The sequence below is a fragment of the Bufo bufo genome, chromosome 2 (assembly GCF_905171765.1).
Source record: "Bufo bufo chromosome 2, aBufBuf1.1, whole genome shotgun sequence".
In the NCBI taxonomy this organism is placed as follows: domain Eukaryota; kingdom Metazoa; phylum Chordata; class Amphibia; order Anura; family Bufonidae; genus Bufo; species Bufo bufo.
In genome coordinates this window covers 679,387,394-679,403,072 of record NC_053390.1, presented here as the reverse complement: position 1 = coordinate 679,403,072, position 15,679 = coordinate 679,387,394, and the positions used below count along the sequence as shown (strand labels likewise).

At 42.3% G+C, this 15,679-nt stretch overlaps 1 protein-coding gene across 3 annotated transcripts in view; it reads left to right on the top strand.

Moving 5' to 3' along the window:
- DDX60 (DExD/H-box helicase 60) overlaps positions 1–15,679 on the top strand; it is a 460,164-nt gene that overhangs the window by 272,643 nt on the left and 171,842 nt on the right. For all 3 annotated transcript variants that reach the window (XM_040418645.1, XM_040418646.1, XM_040418644.1), the window contains one exon: positions 3,817–3,938. In XM_040418645.1, coding sequence (XP_040274579.1) covers positions 3,817–3,938 — 122 coding nt within the window. The remainder of the gene's footprint in view (positions 1–3,816; positions 3,939–15,679) is intronic.

Genomic DNA, 15,679 nt, shown 5'->3' with positions numbered 1-15,679 from the left:
AAAAATACCCCCTTATATTGTACGCCAGTACAAAAAATACCCCCTTAATTTTCAGATCAGACCCCCATATCAGATCCTCAGATCAGACCTCCCCATCTCAGACATCAAATCAGACCCCCTTTAGATCTCTGTCAGACCTCAGATCAGACACCCATTAGACCTCCATGTCAGAATCCCCCATATCAGATCTCAGACCAGACCTCTCAGACCCCCCATGTATCATACCTCAGATCAGACCTCCATTAGACCTCACATCAGACCCTCCATAGACTTCCATGTCAGACCCCTCCCAATATCAGACCTCAAATTAGACCCCCACCATTAGACCTCAATGTCAGACCCCTCCAATATCAGATCTCAGATCGGATGCCCATTAGACCTCTCAGACCCCATATCAGACCTCAGACCAGACCCCCATTAGACCTCTAAGACCTCCATGTCAGACTCCCCACAATATCAGTCCTCAGATCAGACCCCCATTAGACCTCTCAGAACCCTATATCAGACCTCAGATCAGACTTTAAAATAAATAAATGAACTTACCTCTCCTGCTCCGTGGCCACTCTCCAGGTCCGGCAGTCTCCCAGGCTCTCTTGTCTTCTTGGGGCCCGTGTTGCCCAGTCAGGTCATAGTGCACTCTGTACATCCTGATGCTGTAGGTAGTCAGGACACAGCAGCCCAGTGGGTTAGGTGGATGTAGACCCCCTAGTGACCACCATATATTTAGTGATGAGCGGGAGGTGCTATATTCGATTTCGCGATATTTCGCGAATATTTGATTGAATATTCGTCGAAAACGAATATTCATCATTATTCTATTTATCGCGAATAATATGAGATTTAATTATTCGCGTATTGCGTTTTTTTTTTTTAACTGTATAAGGCAACTTTCCTATTGGTTGGCTATGGCTATTGGCTAATATGTGTATTTTACGAATATTCGCTATATTGCTATATATTCTTGTTTTAGAATATGACGAATATTCTAAAAAACAAAGTTATAGCAATATAGTGAATATTCGTAAAATACACATATAGACTGCAATTTAGCTAATATAGTGCTATAATCGTTTTTTTCATCTTTTTTTTCTCTTCTGAACTTCAGATTTGGAAAAAATGTACACTATTAAAAAAATACTATAGCACTATATTAGCTAAATTGCAGTCTATATGTGTATTTTCCGAATATTCGCTATATTGCTAAAACTTTGTTTTTTAGAATATGACGAATATTCTAAAAAACGAAGTTATAGCAATATAGTGAATATACAGATGTAGCAGGGTTAGCACACCAGCTCTTAACTCAAATTTCTTAACTCATCTCGTTATCTTAAGACAAAAGCCATTGAAAAGCAATTGAAGGTGTTTGCTTAGATTAGATAACACAACTCAGAAATCTCAGAAAACAGGAGTGTTAACTCTACTCCATCCGTATTCGTTATTTAGAATATTAGACTTTTTTTTTTCCTATGTGTACTGTAATTCCACTTTGGCATACTCCTCCCCGACAAGCATCCCCGTCATCATGGGAACGCCTGTGGGTTAGAATATACCATCGGATCTGAGTTTTCACGATCTCAGGGAAAACTCAGATCCGATGGTATTTTCTAACCCACAGGCGTTCCGATGGTGACGGGGACGCTTGTCGGGGAGGAGTATGCGAACAACTGTACAGATTGGGAAAAAAAAGGCGAATATTCTAAATAACGAATATATTGGCTATATTGCTATATATTTGTTTTTTAGAATATTCGTCATATTTTTTCCATATGAAAACATGATTCCTTCCTGCTAAAGTTGCTTGTTGGCCAATGACTCATTGACCCACAAGAAAGAAGCAGGGAGGAATCATGATTTATGATGTTAAAAAATGACGAATATTCGACATAGCGAATATATAGCACTATATTCGAAATATTCACGAATTAGCAAAGTTGCGATGAATATTCGCGCTCAACACTACATGAATTTACAGCTTTCTTTTTTCAGCTGGATGCAGGCATATCTTTTAAATGAAGTTATTTAGAAATTTGCTAATTACACACTTTATTAAAGTAAATGAAATTGTGTGAAAGTACAATTACTCTTTAAATACTACAGGGTGAGTGAAAAGTTGCAGGACACCCTTTTATTTCAGAAACGAAAGGGAAAATGAAATAACTGAATACCCCAGCAGGTAATGGGTGAGGGAGTCCTATCTATCCCGAACACGGCCACCATCAGATTTGCAATATCTCTTGAAGTTCAAAAGTTATCAACACAGTTCAAAACTTCAAAGTTCGGCACCAGTAACAACACATTGAACACGTCAAATAGCTGTGCATCACAGGGAACGTTGCTGGTTGTTGTTTCAACTTTCTGTGTTGATAACTTTTAAACCACAAGAGAGAGAGCGAATCTGATCATGGTAATCAATTTTTTGAGAAAATTCTGGTCAAATTCTTCTTTGATATGCTACGTGACTCCCTTCCCATTGGAAAAATTTGCCCTTGATCCAATATGGCAGCTTTCAAAATGGCAGCCATGTTCCTGATGAAAAGATAGCCCCCTCACCCATTACTTGCTGGGGTATTCAGCTATTTCATTTTCCCTTTTGTTTCTGAAATAAAAGGGTGTCCTGTGATTTTTGACTCACACTGTATGTAAGGTAAAGATATGTTAAGATCAAAATAATAAAAAATATCTGCTGCTAAAAAGTCCATCTGCTGTTTCCCCCTGAAACTATTTTTCAGTTCTTGCCAAAAATCACCTCACATTTCAGAAAGCATCTGATTTTCTCTGTTCATTTAGATCCTGAAGATTATAGCACCTTTTCCAGGACATTATCTCAAGTTTTTCAATATTTTATTTTTTAGTACCAGTTGACCTAGTGTGGGCTGCCTTGGTGGGTAGTGCATAATCCCCCAGATTTTATAATAGACACCTTCTGGGTGTCTACATGGAAATGTTTCTTAAAATAGTTACCAAGAGGGTGCATCTCTCCAAAGCACAACAACATAATGTGAAACAAAGAACCCATAACTTGTTTTACAATAGACATAGAATTTACAGTTAACAATTGATTATTAAAGGTCTGATTGCTAGGATCCTCAATAATTCAGAGATCCCATGTCCGCCTGTAAACCTGCTGTGTATGCAATATTCCTCGTTATAGCCGATGAGAGGTACAGATACAGAAACAGATGATTATCTGTCACTTTTTACTTTCCATCAGCCTATAGCCTAAATATATAGCAGCACAGTTCTTCTACTGCTCAACAAAATTTCAGATTAAGTATTCAGTCTGAGAACTTTTACTATTGTGCTTCCATTTAAAGACGTTTTTCCATCTTAGACATTTATTGTGTGGCATATCTACAGGATATGTCAGCTGTTTTCAGAACCTCAAAGGAAATGAATGGAGATGTGCATGCACAGCCACCTGTCCATTCACATCAACCACAAGAGGTAGTGGGATTCTCATTCTGTAGATAGGTGCAGGTCCCTGAGGTGGGGCTCCATATGCAATGTCTAAGATGGGAAAACTCCTTTAAAAGAGCATAGAGTAAGGGTTCTGTATTGAAGAATTTAAGTAAGTTGATATTTTTTTTCCCAGTAACTGGAAGTACCCTATGTTTTAAATTGTGTATACATGACTAGAAAAACCTGTCTGCTTTCTTACTAAAACAGTCCACAGGTTGTGTGTGAGATGAGCCCCATTCACTTCTATGGAGCTGGAACTGTTTCTGAAAGAAAGTCATCATGCTCTTCTGTAAAACTATATTATCTATAGATGCATCCATCACTATATGATCACCAATATGTTATGTTTTCAAGGTTGCAAAAGTGCTGGAAAGCCTTAAACCTATGGAGCCGTCTGAGGTTGAATGCAAGAAATATTTTCCTCGGCTTGTTGAAAAACTAGACAAAATGAACAAACTACCTGCTATATTTTTTGCGTGAGTGTATTTTAACTACTTTAAAAAAAACTACCAGATATGAAAACTAACTTAGCATTTGCAGTGTTTCTGCAGTTTTTAAGTCTGTCTTTGGTTTAAGCCAGTGCGCCTAATTTTTGAAAAGTAATAATGAATTTGGCACAAGTGTGATGTGGTTTACTCCTATATCTTTTGAAGTACATCTGGGGCTTGTCTGGTATGGAGTTGTAATATTTTTGTGACTTTCAGAGAAGATAAATGAGACTTAAAGGTGAGCTAATCTGCAACTTTGGGGAAGACATTTATCATTTTATGGGTTGTTTTTGTGTCAGTTTTAAATCTGTGTTTGCTTTGTGTGCTGTGCCAAGTTTATGAAATGGTGCACCTCAGGGGTGTTGCTAGGGTCTCAAAAGATCTGGGGCCCAAGCCCCAATGAATATGGCCCGGTTCTCTAAATCGACACTTCCCCCGCACACTGCATTTTCCTGTACTTGCTATACCGCAGCACATACCTCTCACATCCAGTGCCTGCCAGGTGACGTCTCCTCAGATGTAGATCTTCTCTGTCATCATCTTCTCTATTCTGTCTGGACATCTTCTCTCAGCTACCTCATCTCTGCAGAGTGTGACACACAGACATCTTAGTCTACTTTCACACTCGCGTTTTGGCTCTCCGTTTGTAAGATCCGTTCTGGGCTCTCACAAGCGGTCCAAAACAGATCAGTTTGCATTCTAATGCATTCTGAATGGAAAAGGATCCGCTCAGAATGCATCAGTTCAGTCTCCATTCCTCTTTGGAGACGGACACCAAAACACTGCTTGCAGCGTTTTGGTGTTTGTCTGATGAAACTGAGCCAAACGGATCCGTCCTGGCACACAAATCCATTTTCTCTGACACAATCTGGCACAATAGAAAACTGATCCGTCCTCCATTGACTTTCAATGGTGTTCAAGACGGATCCATCTTGGCTATGTTAAAGATAATACAAACTGATCCGTTCTGAACAGATGCAGACAGTTGCGTTTTGTGCAGATCCGTCATGGACGGATCCATTCAGATAATACGAGTGTGAAAGTAGCCTTAGCTTCCTCACATTTCTATCATCATCCCCCAACCTGGAGTCCCCACAGTGTTATCCTGCTACTCGCTGTGCTCCCCAATATCCCCAAATACTATCCTGAAGAAAAATTTGTGCCCCCCATAGTCCCACCAATTGTAATTCCCTTCTAGAATGCCCTCATTTGTAATACTGTCCCCTACAGTGCCCCCAATAGTAGTAATGCTCCCCAACCGTGATAACGCTCCCCAAGAGTGCCTCCATTAGTCGAAGAGCCTTCCAGTATTAATAATGCCCTCATAGGGCCCCCGGTATTAATAATGCCCTCACAGAGTCCCCATTACAAATAAGGCCCCCCTATTGTTTCCCCAGTGGTAATAAAGCTCTCTACAGACACTCTCCCAGTAGTAATAAGGACCCCATAGTGCTCTTAGTAGAAATAAGGCAGATTTATAAGTCCCTCCTATAGAGTCCCCAGTATTAATAAGAATGCCTATAATGTCCCCTGAATTTATAATACCCGTACAGTGCCCCCAGTATTTGTACTGCCCATTCTGTTATAATGCTCCCCCAGCAGTTCCACCAGTATTTACACTGCCCCCTACTGTTATATTGCTCACCCTGAAGTGCCCCCAGTATTTTTAATGCCCCCATGCAGTGCTCCCTGTACTTATATTCCTCCCTCCACCATACAGTCCCATGTAAATAACATCACACCATCTCTCCTGCCCCCTCCAATATATAGTCCCATGTAAATAACATTATTTCCCTCCGTCCACCATAGAGTCCCATGTAAATAATATCACACCATCTCTCCAGCCCCCTCCAATATACATTCCCATGTAAATAACATCCCTCTATATCTACAGCCCCCTCCAAAATACAGTTCCATCTAAATAACATCACCTCCTCCACAGCTGCCTTCAACATACAGTCCCATGTAAATAATTTCACCCCTTTCCAGCCACCTCAACATGCAATCCCATGTAAACATCACCCCCTCAACATACAGTCCCATGTAAATAACATCACTCCCTCCAACAGCCGCCATCAACATATAGTTCCATGTAAATAACATCCCTGCCTCCTACAGCCACCATCAACATACAGTCCCATGTAAATAACATGACCCCCTCCCCAGCCACCTCCAACACACAGTTCCATGTAAATAACATCACTCACTCCCACAGCCACCATCAACATGCAGCCTCATGTAAATAACATCACCCCTCAACATTCAATCCCATGTAAATAACATCCCTCCGTTCAGCCCTAACATACAGCCCCAGTTATATAACTCCCAGAATTCCTCTGCCTCTCCCTTCACTTACCTCTTCACTTACCACTTACCTCTCCTCATGTATCAGACATCACCACAGCTTCTTCCCCCAGGACTTCTCCTCTTCACTGCCCTCCTTTCCTGCACTGGTCACATGATGGTGACAACATCGCAGGTCCTTCTCAACCACTGCCTATTGTACTGGTCACATGACCTGTGATGTTATCACAGGTCCTTCAGCTCTTCCAGTACATTAGATTCAATTGTATTGCCATCCTGAGGATGGCAATACAGTTGTATCTAGCTGGCAGGCAGGACATTCGGGGCCTGGGACAAAACATCAGGGGCCCAGTCCCCGAATGTTTTCCCCTAGCAAGGTCCCTGGTACACCTTAATATATATATATATTCAGTGGGTGCAATGTCGTTTATACCTATATGTGTAAAAGTAGACCTGGGGGTTGCCTGGGGTGTAGTTGTGACCTTTTTGGGACTTTTGCAAAACTCGCAAATAGTAAATGTGCTATAATCCAGGTCTAATCTCACTTAGCCCTTAAAGAGGACCTTTCATGTTTTTTTTTTAATTCTAGATAAATACCTTGACTTGCAGGGTACCCCCCGCTGATGCTGCCACCCTGCCTGTTTTTTTTTAAATATATCTACTACGCCCGCTGTGCCCCCCTGTAGTTTTCCAGCTCAGTATGTTAAAACTGAGCATCGGTACAGGGAGGAGGAGACGCCATGGTAATCAAGGAAGGGTAATCATATGTCGCAAAATGTGACCAAATGTGGCAAAAAAATGCTGCAAATGCCACAAAACAAGCTTATCTGTTTTGATAAATGTACTCATTTGCCTTAATCCCAGCTCACTTTTGATAGAGGCCAAAAGTCACGTGCACCAGCACTTGCAAAAATTTTACTTCAGAAATCTGGCATACCAGATTTCATAAATGTCCCAATAAATGTATTTGTGCAAACCACGATGTGTTAACATTACATGCATTTACAAATTGAGTAGTGCCAGACCCATGTATTGTTGGCTATAAATATCAAAATAGTTGTGTCGGACTCCCAGCACCCCCGTCATCTAGTTGAGTGCTCCCTGACTTTTATTGGTTACAATGTAAGCTCTGTACTTTTCATTGTTGCTAAGATTTTAAGGGAAAATTCTTTGTTTCAGCTAACTTGTGGAAGGGGAAGAGTTTCAGCTGTACTTATTGAGAACAAAATATTAGGGCTAAAACTGTTTATTATCTCCACACACAAACAGTTCCATTTTTTTTGTGTTTATAGGGGGGGATATTGAATTGAATTTAATTCAACCAGCATATACAGTAGGTGATCAGTACACCAATACACAGGGTAGAGCAACAATTTACCTGTGAGTGTTAACGTGAAAATAAGTGTCAGGCCTCAATTGTCAGTTTCTGTTTATTGTACAGTATTTCCACATGGTTGGAAAAATAATTTTGTTGCTGGATTCAATTTGATCAATACATCAATTCACAGGGTAGGGCAACAACTTACCTGTGAGTGTTACCGTGAAAATAAGCACTAGGCCTCAATCATCCATTCCTGCTTATTGTATTTCCACACAATGGGATTTTTTTTTTTTTTGTGCGTTCAGTTTAATTAAAATAAAATATAGGTGATCAGTACTCAATATACAGGGTAGGACAACAACTTACCTGTGAGTGTTAACATGAAAATAAACATCAGGCCTCAATTGTCCATTTCTGTTTATTGTAATTCCACATGGTTGGAACTTCATTTTTTTGGAACTTGTTCAATTTAAAGGGGTTGTCTGAGTTATTTTTTTGTTCTTTGTATGTCTCTAACTAATCAAATGTAAGGGCTTTACAATTAACTTACTGCATCTGCAGTTGCTCCTTTCTCAGATTTCACTGAGGGTCACATGACCTGTGATGTCAGCTTCTCTCCCTGCACTGATGATGTTTTGTGCAGAAGCATGAGAGAGCAGATATGTGTCTGTACATGAGAGGTCACTGTGCTGGCCACGCCCCCCTGCATTGCTGTCTGCTGCTGTCTGCCCTCTCCTTGGATTTCTCAGGAAAATTTTTAACCCCTTCAGCAGCACAGACTCAGGGCTGAAGGCTTTAATAAGTAGCTGCAGGCAGTGAGGATACAAATGCTAGGCACAGGAGCTGACAGGCTGGTGGAGTTCTGCAGAGCATTGCATAAGCACAGGTAGGGGGAATATCCTGTGTGTATCAGCAGCGTTATTGTACAGCTGGGATTTGTAGTCCTACACATACAACATGCTGCAGGCAGACATTTCACTCAGGGCAGACCTATTCACTCCCTTTGCAGAGCAGGGGGAGGGGCAGAGATTGTTGTTGTTGTTGCAGGTAAACAAAGGGCCAGAAGAGAACCAGAGAAATGAGGAAATATATTTTTTTTGCCTAAAACTTGCTTAGCTTAGTTATATATTGCTGACCATCAGATTTACAGTACTATATATATATATATTTTAATAACTCTGACAACCCCTTTAATTAAGCCAGCATACAGGTGATCAGTACACCAATACACCAGGAAGGGCACCAATTTACCTATCAGTGTTAACGTGAAAATATGAGTCAGGCCTCAATTCATTTCCATTTATTCTATATCCACACTGTTGGAATTCAAAAAATTTTGTGGGTTCTACTTCATTAAAAAATTCTCAGGAACGTTGAAAAAGAAGTTTTATGTCCACTAAATATATAAAATTAACTGCCTGAATAGACGTATGGAGGAAAAATAATAAATAGTTTATTAATTCATATAATAAAACGGGAAACTGAATATCACATCTGTGACTATCAGGCTTCCAGACTCAGGTGAAGTGGTGTAGGAGAGGGATTAAATCCACACCACAACCTAAGAGTCCGGACTAAATCCCTATCCAGCTAGCACGTAGGTGCTAATATATGCTGGCAAGGGGAACAGGACACGGTTCATATAATTAAACCAGGCACAGGTGCATCATATGTGGATCTACCTGGCTGGGCGATGTGAGGTAGCTAGCGAGTGAAGTTAAATCCCATTCAGGGTACAGCATCCACCAGATGCCAATATATATGGACGCTCACTCAGCTATCTCCATCAGTCTGCCTAAACCTTTAGGTGTGAGTCAGGATCACAGACCATATGTATGCAACCAAGTCAGCTGTTGCGCTGCTTGATACAAAGTAACACCCTGCCTAGAGAGCCGTGTCCTAGCACAAGATCACCGGCTCAACGCGTTTCGTTATGGCAATGTGAGCCACAATTCATCAGGAGCGAGAATCTCTATATAACATTGTTTGCCTGTAAAGCAGAACGGCCTCACACTTTTGCGTGTAAAGGCATTCGGCGCTGTGATGGCCGTACGCGGCCGCTTGAACGCCGAAAAGATATCAGATCAACCCCGCCTATAGTGGGGGCGTGTGTTAGCACTCAGCCAATCAGAGAGAGGCGCTTCATCTGACGTTCACCCCTGATCCGCCCAGCGCTCTCGTCATAGCACACGCCTCCATAATAACACACCAAGTGCTTGTATGAAAAGGGGGAATCGAAAATCGCGGCTTGTGGTATGCCACCTAAACGCCTCGCTCTGATGTCAGCATAACGAAGGATCCAAAATTGGTGACATAACGGTATATATGTGCATTCATATGAGAACCGTACACAGAAAAGCATAAACAAGAAGACAGTGACACATATAGCGACATGGGCAAAGGGGCAAAATCATAGTCCAAGACAATTGGACAAAATGTTACCCTGAAAATAACCCCCCTCAATTTGTCAAGCATTTCCATACAAAAGGAAAAATCATAGAAATGCAGGAAGCATTATAGCTTACAGGGTGCCCATTCCAATCAACATATATATGCACGCAAGGACAAGGGAAGCATCCAAAAAATTGGGTGCCTATGACTCAAATGAAGCATGAGTAGGAAATTGCTTCATTAAACCCATTAGGCTGGATGGTTTGCAATCTGAATATCCACATCGCTTCTTTTTGAAGCAATGGTGTATCTATATCTCCACCGCGTATGGATCTTTTTTGCATGACAATACCCTGAACTTTCAATACATCCGGATTCCCAGCGTGTACTTCACGCACATGGCGAGACACCGTAGTGTCCCTTGAGTTCCGGATGTCTGATAGATGTTCTCCTATCCTGCGCCTCAGTTCTCGCTTGGTCTTGCCCACGTACTGTAGCCCACATTTGAAGGTAATAAGGTATATTAAACCCACTGAGGTGCATCTAATAAAGGACCGAATCTTATATCTTATTCCTCTAGTGGAACTAGTGGAAGAATCTCCTTTAGTGATGAATTTGCATATAATGCACGAACCACAGGGGAAATTACCTTTTGCTGAATTTTTGAGCCATGTTTCAGGAGTGGGCCGAGTATAGAGGCTATGCACCAATCGGTCACGTAAATTAGAACCACGTCTATACGTGACCAATGGGCGATCAGATAGGGATGATCCAATGTCAGGGTCCGATTGGAGAATGGGCCAGTGGTTCTGCAGGATTTCATGGACTTGACGGTGAGCCTTGTCAAAATTAGCCAGAATACGTGGTGCCAATTCCGCATTGTCCCTATTTTTTGGGGTCAATAATTGGCTGCGGTTTGTACTCATGGCATGATGGTACGCCTTTTTAAGGGTATACTCTGGGTATCCTCTATTTTTAAACCTGTGTTTCAGGTCTGAGGCTACGGCCTTAAACTCACCAAGCTCCGAGCAATTTCTCCTGGCCCTGAGATACTGTCCCTTAGGGATACTCCTTCTCAGGGCCAGGGGATGTCCACTCTCCCAATGTAGGAGACTATTGGTCGCAGTTTGTTTCCTAAACAGCTTGGTAGTAATGCGCCTATCAACGCCTATCGAGATGGTAAGGTCTAGGAACGTGATTTGGCTCTCCTGTATCTCTGATGTAAAAAAGAGGCCGACTTCGTTGGTGTTTAAGGTCTCCACGAATTCAAGAAATCCATCCCTAGTGCCATTCCACAATATCAATACATCATCCAGATATCTAATCCATAACTGGATACAGGATGTGTATTGGTCCATAAAGTCCGCAAACACCACCTCCTTCTCCCACCAGCCCAGGAAGAGGTTTGCGAAAGTAGGGGCACAGGGACTGCCCATCGCAACCCCCCTGAGCTGGTGGTAGATACGTTGGTCAAAGAGGAAGATGTTGCATGTCAGGATAAAATCCAGAAGTTGCATAATGAAGGTATTATGGCGGCGACACTTTTCCCCCCTCTGCCGGAGGAAAGTCTCTACCGCTTTACACCCCAATTCAAGTAGTATAGAGGTGTAAAGGGCTTCGACATCCAGACTAGCCAACCATATGCCCTGGTCACAGTAGATACCATCCAGTCTCTGTAGCACATCCATAGTGTCACGGGCATACGAGGGCAGACTCACCACAAAAGGACGCAAAATGATGTCCACATACGTACTTCTATTTGCAGTGAGGCTGCCCATGCCCGAAACAATGGGTCTGCCCTTTAGAGGAAGACCCTGTTTATGTAACTTAGGCAGGCTATAGAGTGTAGCAAGAGCAGGGAATTTAGGTAATAAAAATTCATACTCTGTCTTGCTAATTAATCTCTCTTGCAAAGCATCCTGCAGTATTGCCGCGAGTTGGGCCTTAAAAATCTATTTGGGATCAGAACTCAGGATATTATAGGTATTTTTATCCTCCAAAAGTCTAAGGCACATAGAACGGTATTTTTCCTGGTCCATGACGACAATGTTGCCGCCTTTGTCAGAGGGCTTAATGACAACACTGTCGTCATTTTCCAACTGTTCCAGTGCCATTCTTTCCTCGGGGTTCAAATTATCGTGTCCAAGGCATACCCCATCAAGTTTCCCAAGATCCTGAATCACCACATTTAGAAAAGTATCAATAGGGGAATTATCATTGAGGGGTGGGAATAGTTTTGAGGGATTCTTCAAGTCCGTATATGGACCATCACCTATATTCCTATCCCCCTCCTCCGATAAACCCACCAGAAGATTTAAATCCTGCAGATCTTCCACATTAATACCCAACTCAAGACACTGTCGTTTATTAAGCAAAGAGAAAAATTTCTTCCACTTAAGCTTGCGTGCATATAGCTGTAGATCTTTGATCCAATAAAACAAATTAAACTTTTGGAGGGGTACAAACGATAAACCTTTTTGAAGAACCTCTATTTGTAGTGGGGAGAGGTCACGCTTGGACAGGTTAACTACCTGAAGTTCGTCTACTTTGGATCTACTGGGGGTCTCCTGTAACGTAGTAGATAGTCGGATACTGGTGGGGTCTGATCTAAAAAACCCCCACGTGAACCTCTTCCTCCTCTACCACCTTGTTTGGGTCCCCGTGGTCCCTGAGATCTTCTATTCGTGTTACCCTGTCCACGGGATGGCAACACCACCCGTTCACCGTCTGTGTCACATTCCGAAGAAAACAGATCCGTATCTATCTCAGAAGTGACCTGACGTCTTGGGCCAAATTCAAGTACTCTCCCTTCCTTAAAGTCATTGGTGTCTCTATTGTATAGAAAATGTTTTCTTTCTTTAATTTGGGCAGTGAAGCGCTCAATATTTTGTTGTAAGAGCGTTTCTTTTTTATTAAAGTCACTGTGCTCACAGAATTTTTTTGCCTGTAAAATGCTTTCCTTCAGTTCTGTCTCACTCACTGATAATAATCGTCTCTCTTCTTCCAATAATAACCGCATTAGGCGGAGGGAGCCTGCAATGGATTCCTGCTCCCACTTTTTGAGAAACTCATTTGAGCGTACACGTGCTGTAGGGAGGATCGGGCTTCTGAGACCTCTTGGAACTATATTATTTTTTATATAGGTATCCAGGGTCTGAACCTCCCACCAGCATCGAACATGATCTTTATATATGCGGTTCAGATGTTTAAAGGATACAGTAATACTAATTTGGGCTGTCTGTGAAGGCAGCTCATTTTCCGTAAACACCTCCTTAGGATCCCCCAGCCAACATTCAGAGCTTAGGTCGTTGGACAAAAAACCTAATATGATGCACCTGTGCCTGGTTTAATTATATGAACCGTGTCCTGTTCCCCTTGCCAGCATATATTAGCACCTACGTGCTAGCTGGATAGGGATTTACGAAACACAGAGAGAAAATGCACCAAACGGATATGTCACTCGCTATACTGGCAAGTCATAAATGCAGATATTAAAAGCTGAGACTTTCGCCAATATATTCCTGTCAGGAAAATATCGGAGCCCATCATGCACCACGTCACGGTCACTCAGCATGGCAGAGGGTCCTATCACTGCTCTAACTATGGTGTGAACAAGGTCTGAAGGTGAAGTAATTCAGCTCACAGCCAAGCCTCCACACAAACAGCCAGCAAGAATACTAATGCAATGTGAATGAAGCCAGACTGTGAGCCACACCCATATCAGACCATATTATGGAGGTTAACAGGTGCAAAAGAGTATTAGAATGCCAGGTAAAGGCACACACACTACAAATCAAACAAGGCAGAAACACAGAGATATAGTGGCAATTCTGGAGGAGCTGCTCAGCCCCAAACACTGTGGCGTGTTTTTCATTGGGGGAGCAGCCACCACCGCATGTGGACCGCAGTAATCGACTATCCCCAGCAAAATATGCATACAATGGAGGATGTCGGTGTGGTCCACATGCACCACAAGAGCACCCTACACAAAAATGTAGGAAATAATCATACGAAACACAGAGAGAAAATGCACCAAACGGATATGTCACTGGCTATACTGGCAAGTCATAAATGCAGATATTAAAAGCTGAGACTTTCGCCAATATATTCCTGTCAGGAAAATATCGGAGCCCATCATGCCTTTACCTGGCATTCTAACACTCTTTTGCACCTGTTAACCTCCATCATATGGTCTGATATGGGTGTGGCTCACAGTCTGGCTTCATTCACATTGCATTAGTATTCTTGCTGGCTGTTTGTGTGGAGGCTTGGCTGTGAGCTGAATTACTTCACCTTCAGACCTTGTTCACACCATAGTTAGAGCAGTGATAGGACCCTCTGCCATGCTGAGTGACCGTGACGTGGTGCATGATGGGCTCCGATATTTTCCTGACAGGAATATATTGGCGAAAGTCTCAGCTTTTAACATCTGCATTTATGACTTGCCAGTATAGCCAGTGACATATCCGTTTGGTGCATTTTCTCTCTGTGTTTCGTATGATTATTTCCTACATTTTTGTGTAGGGTGCTCTTGTGGTGCATGTGGACCGCGCCGACATCCTCCATTGTATGCATATTTTGCTGGGGATAGTCGATTACTGCGGTCCACATGCGGTGGTGGCTGCTCCCCCAATGAAAAACACGCCACAGTGTTTGGGGCTGAGCAGCTCCTCCAGAATTGCCACTATATCTCTGTGTTTCTGGATAGGGATTTAGTCCGGACTCTTAGGTTGTGGTGTGGATTTAATCCCTCTCCTACACCACTTCACCTGAGTCTGGAAGCCTGATAGTCACAGATATGATATTCAGTTTCCCGTTTTATTATATGAATTAATAAACTATTTATTATTTTTCCTCCATACGTCTATTCAGGCAGATAATTTTCTACTTCATTAAACCAGCATAAAGGTTATCTGTACACCAATACACAGGGTAGTGCCCCAAATTATCTGTGAGTGATAACAAATTTAGGCCTAAATCTGTTTCCCTTAATTTCTATCTCGACGCTGAGCACTTTTTTTGTGGGGGGTTTGTTAAATATATTTAAACCAGCATATACGGGATTACTACACCAATACACAGGGTAGCACACAAAATTATCTGTGAGTGATAACGAAGTTAAGCCCAAATCCATTTGCTTTTATTTCTGTTGTTATACATTTCCCATCAAATAATTATTTGAGGGTATGTTGAAATTACTAAAACCAGCATATATGTGATTACTACACCAATACACAGGGTAGCGAACAATATTATCTGAGAGGCCCAAAAACAGAAGTATTCCAAACAAAAGACCCAGAGCCATAATGTGGGTAATAGCAGCACCAGGTATCCAGCCAGAAGTAGTAGTAGTAGGCCGCAGTTGTCCCTGCTGGCTTCGCAAAGGCGTAACATTATCGTTGAGAAGAGGATAAGATTTTGGATTGGATGGCTCACTACTCCTCCCAGTCGCAGCAGGATGGCATGGAGGTGACTTCGGAGTCTCACACCGTGTAGTGGAGCCTGGGTTCACAGCGTTCCTTCTACTCCTCCTTGCAGCCCCAGAGAAGGCTTTCAGTGGAGTTATCCCAATCTTCACTGCCCCTTCCTAGTGGCAAGAAAACCCCACCACACTCCCCAGAAGCAGAAAGTCAAGAGAGTCTCCATGTTGACCACATGTGTGAGAGCAGTAACGGTTTGTACTCCCCTGAGGAGGAGGTTGCAGACCCCAAGC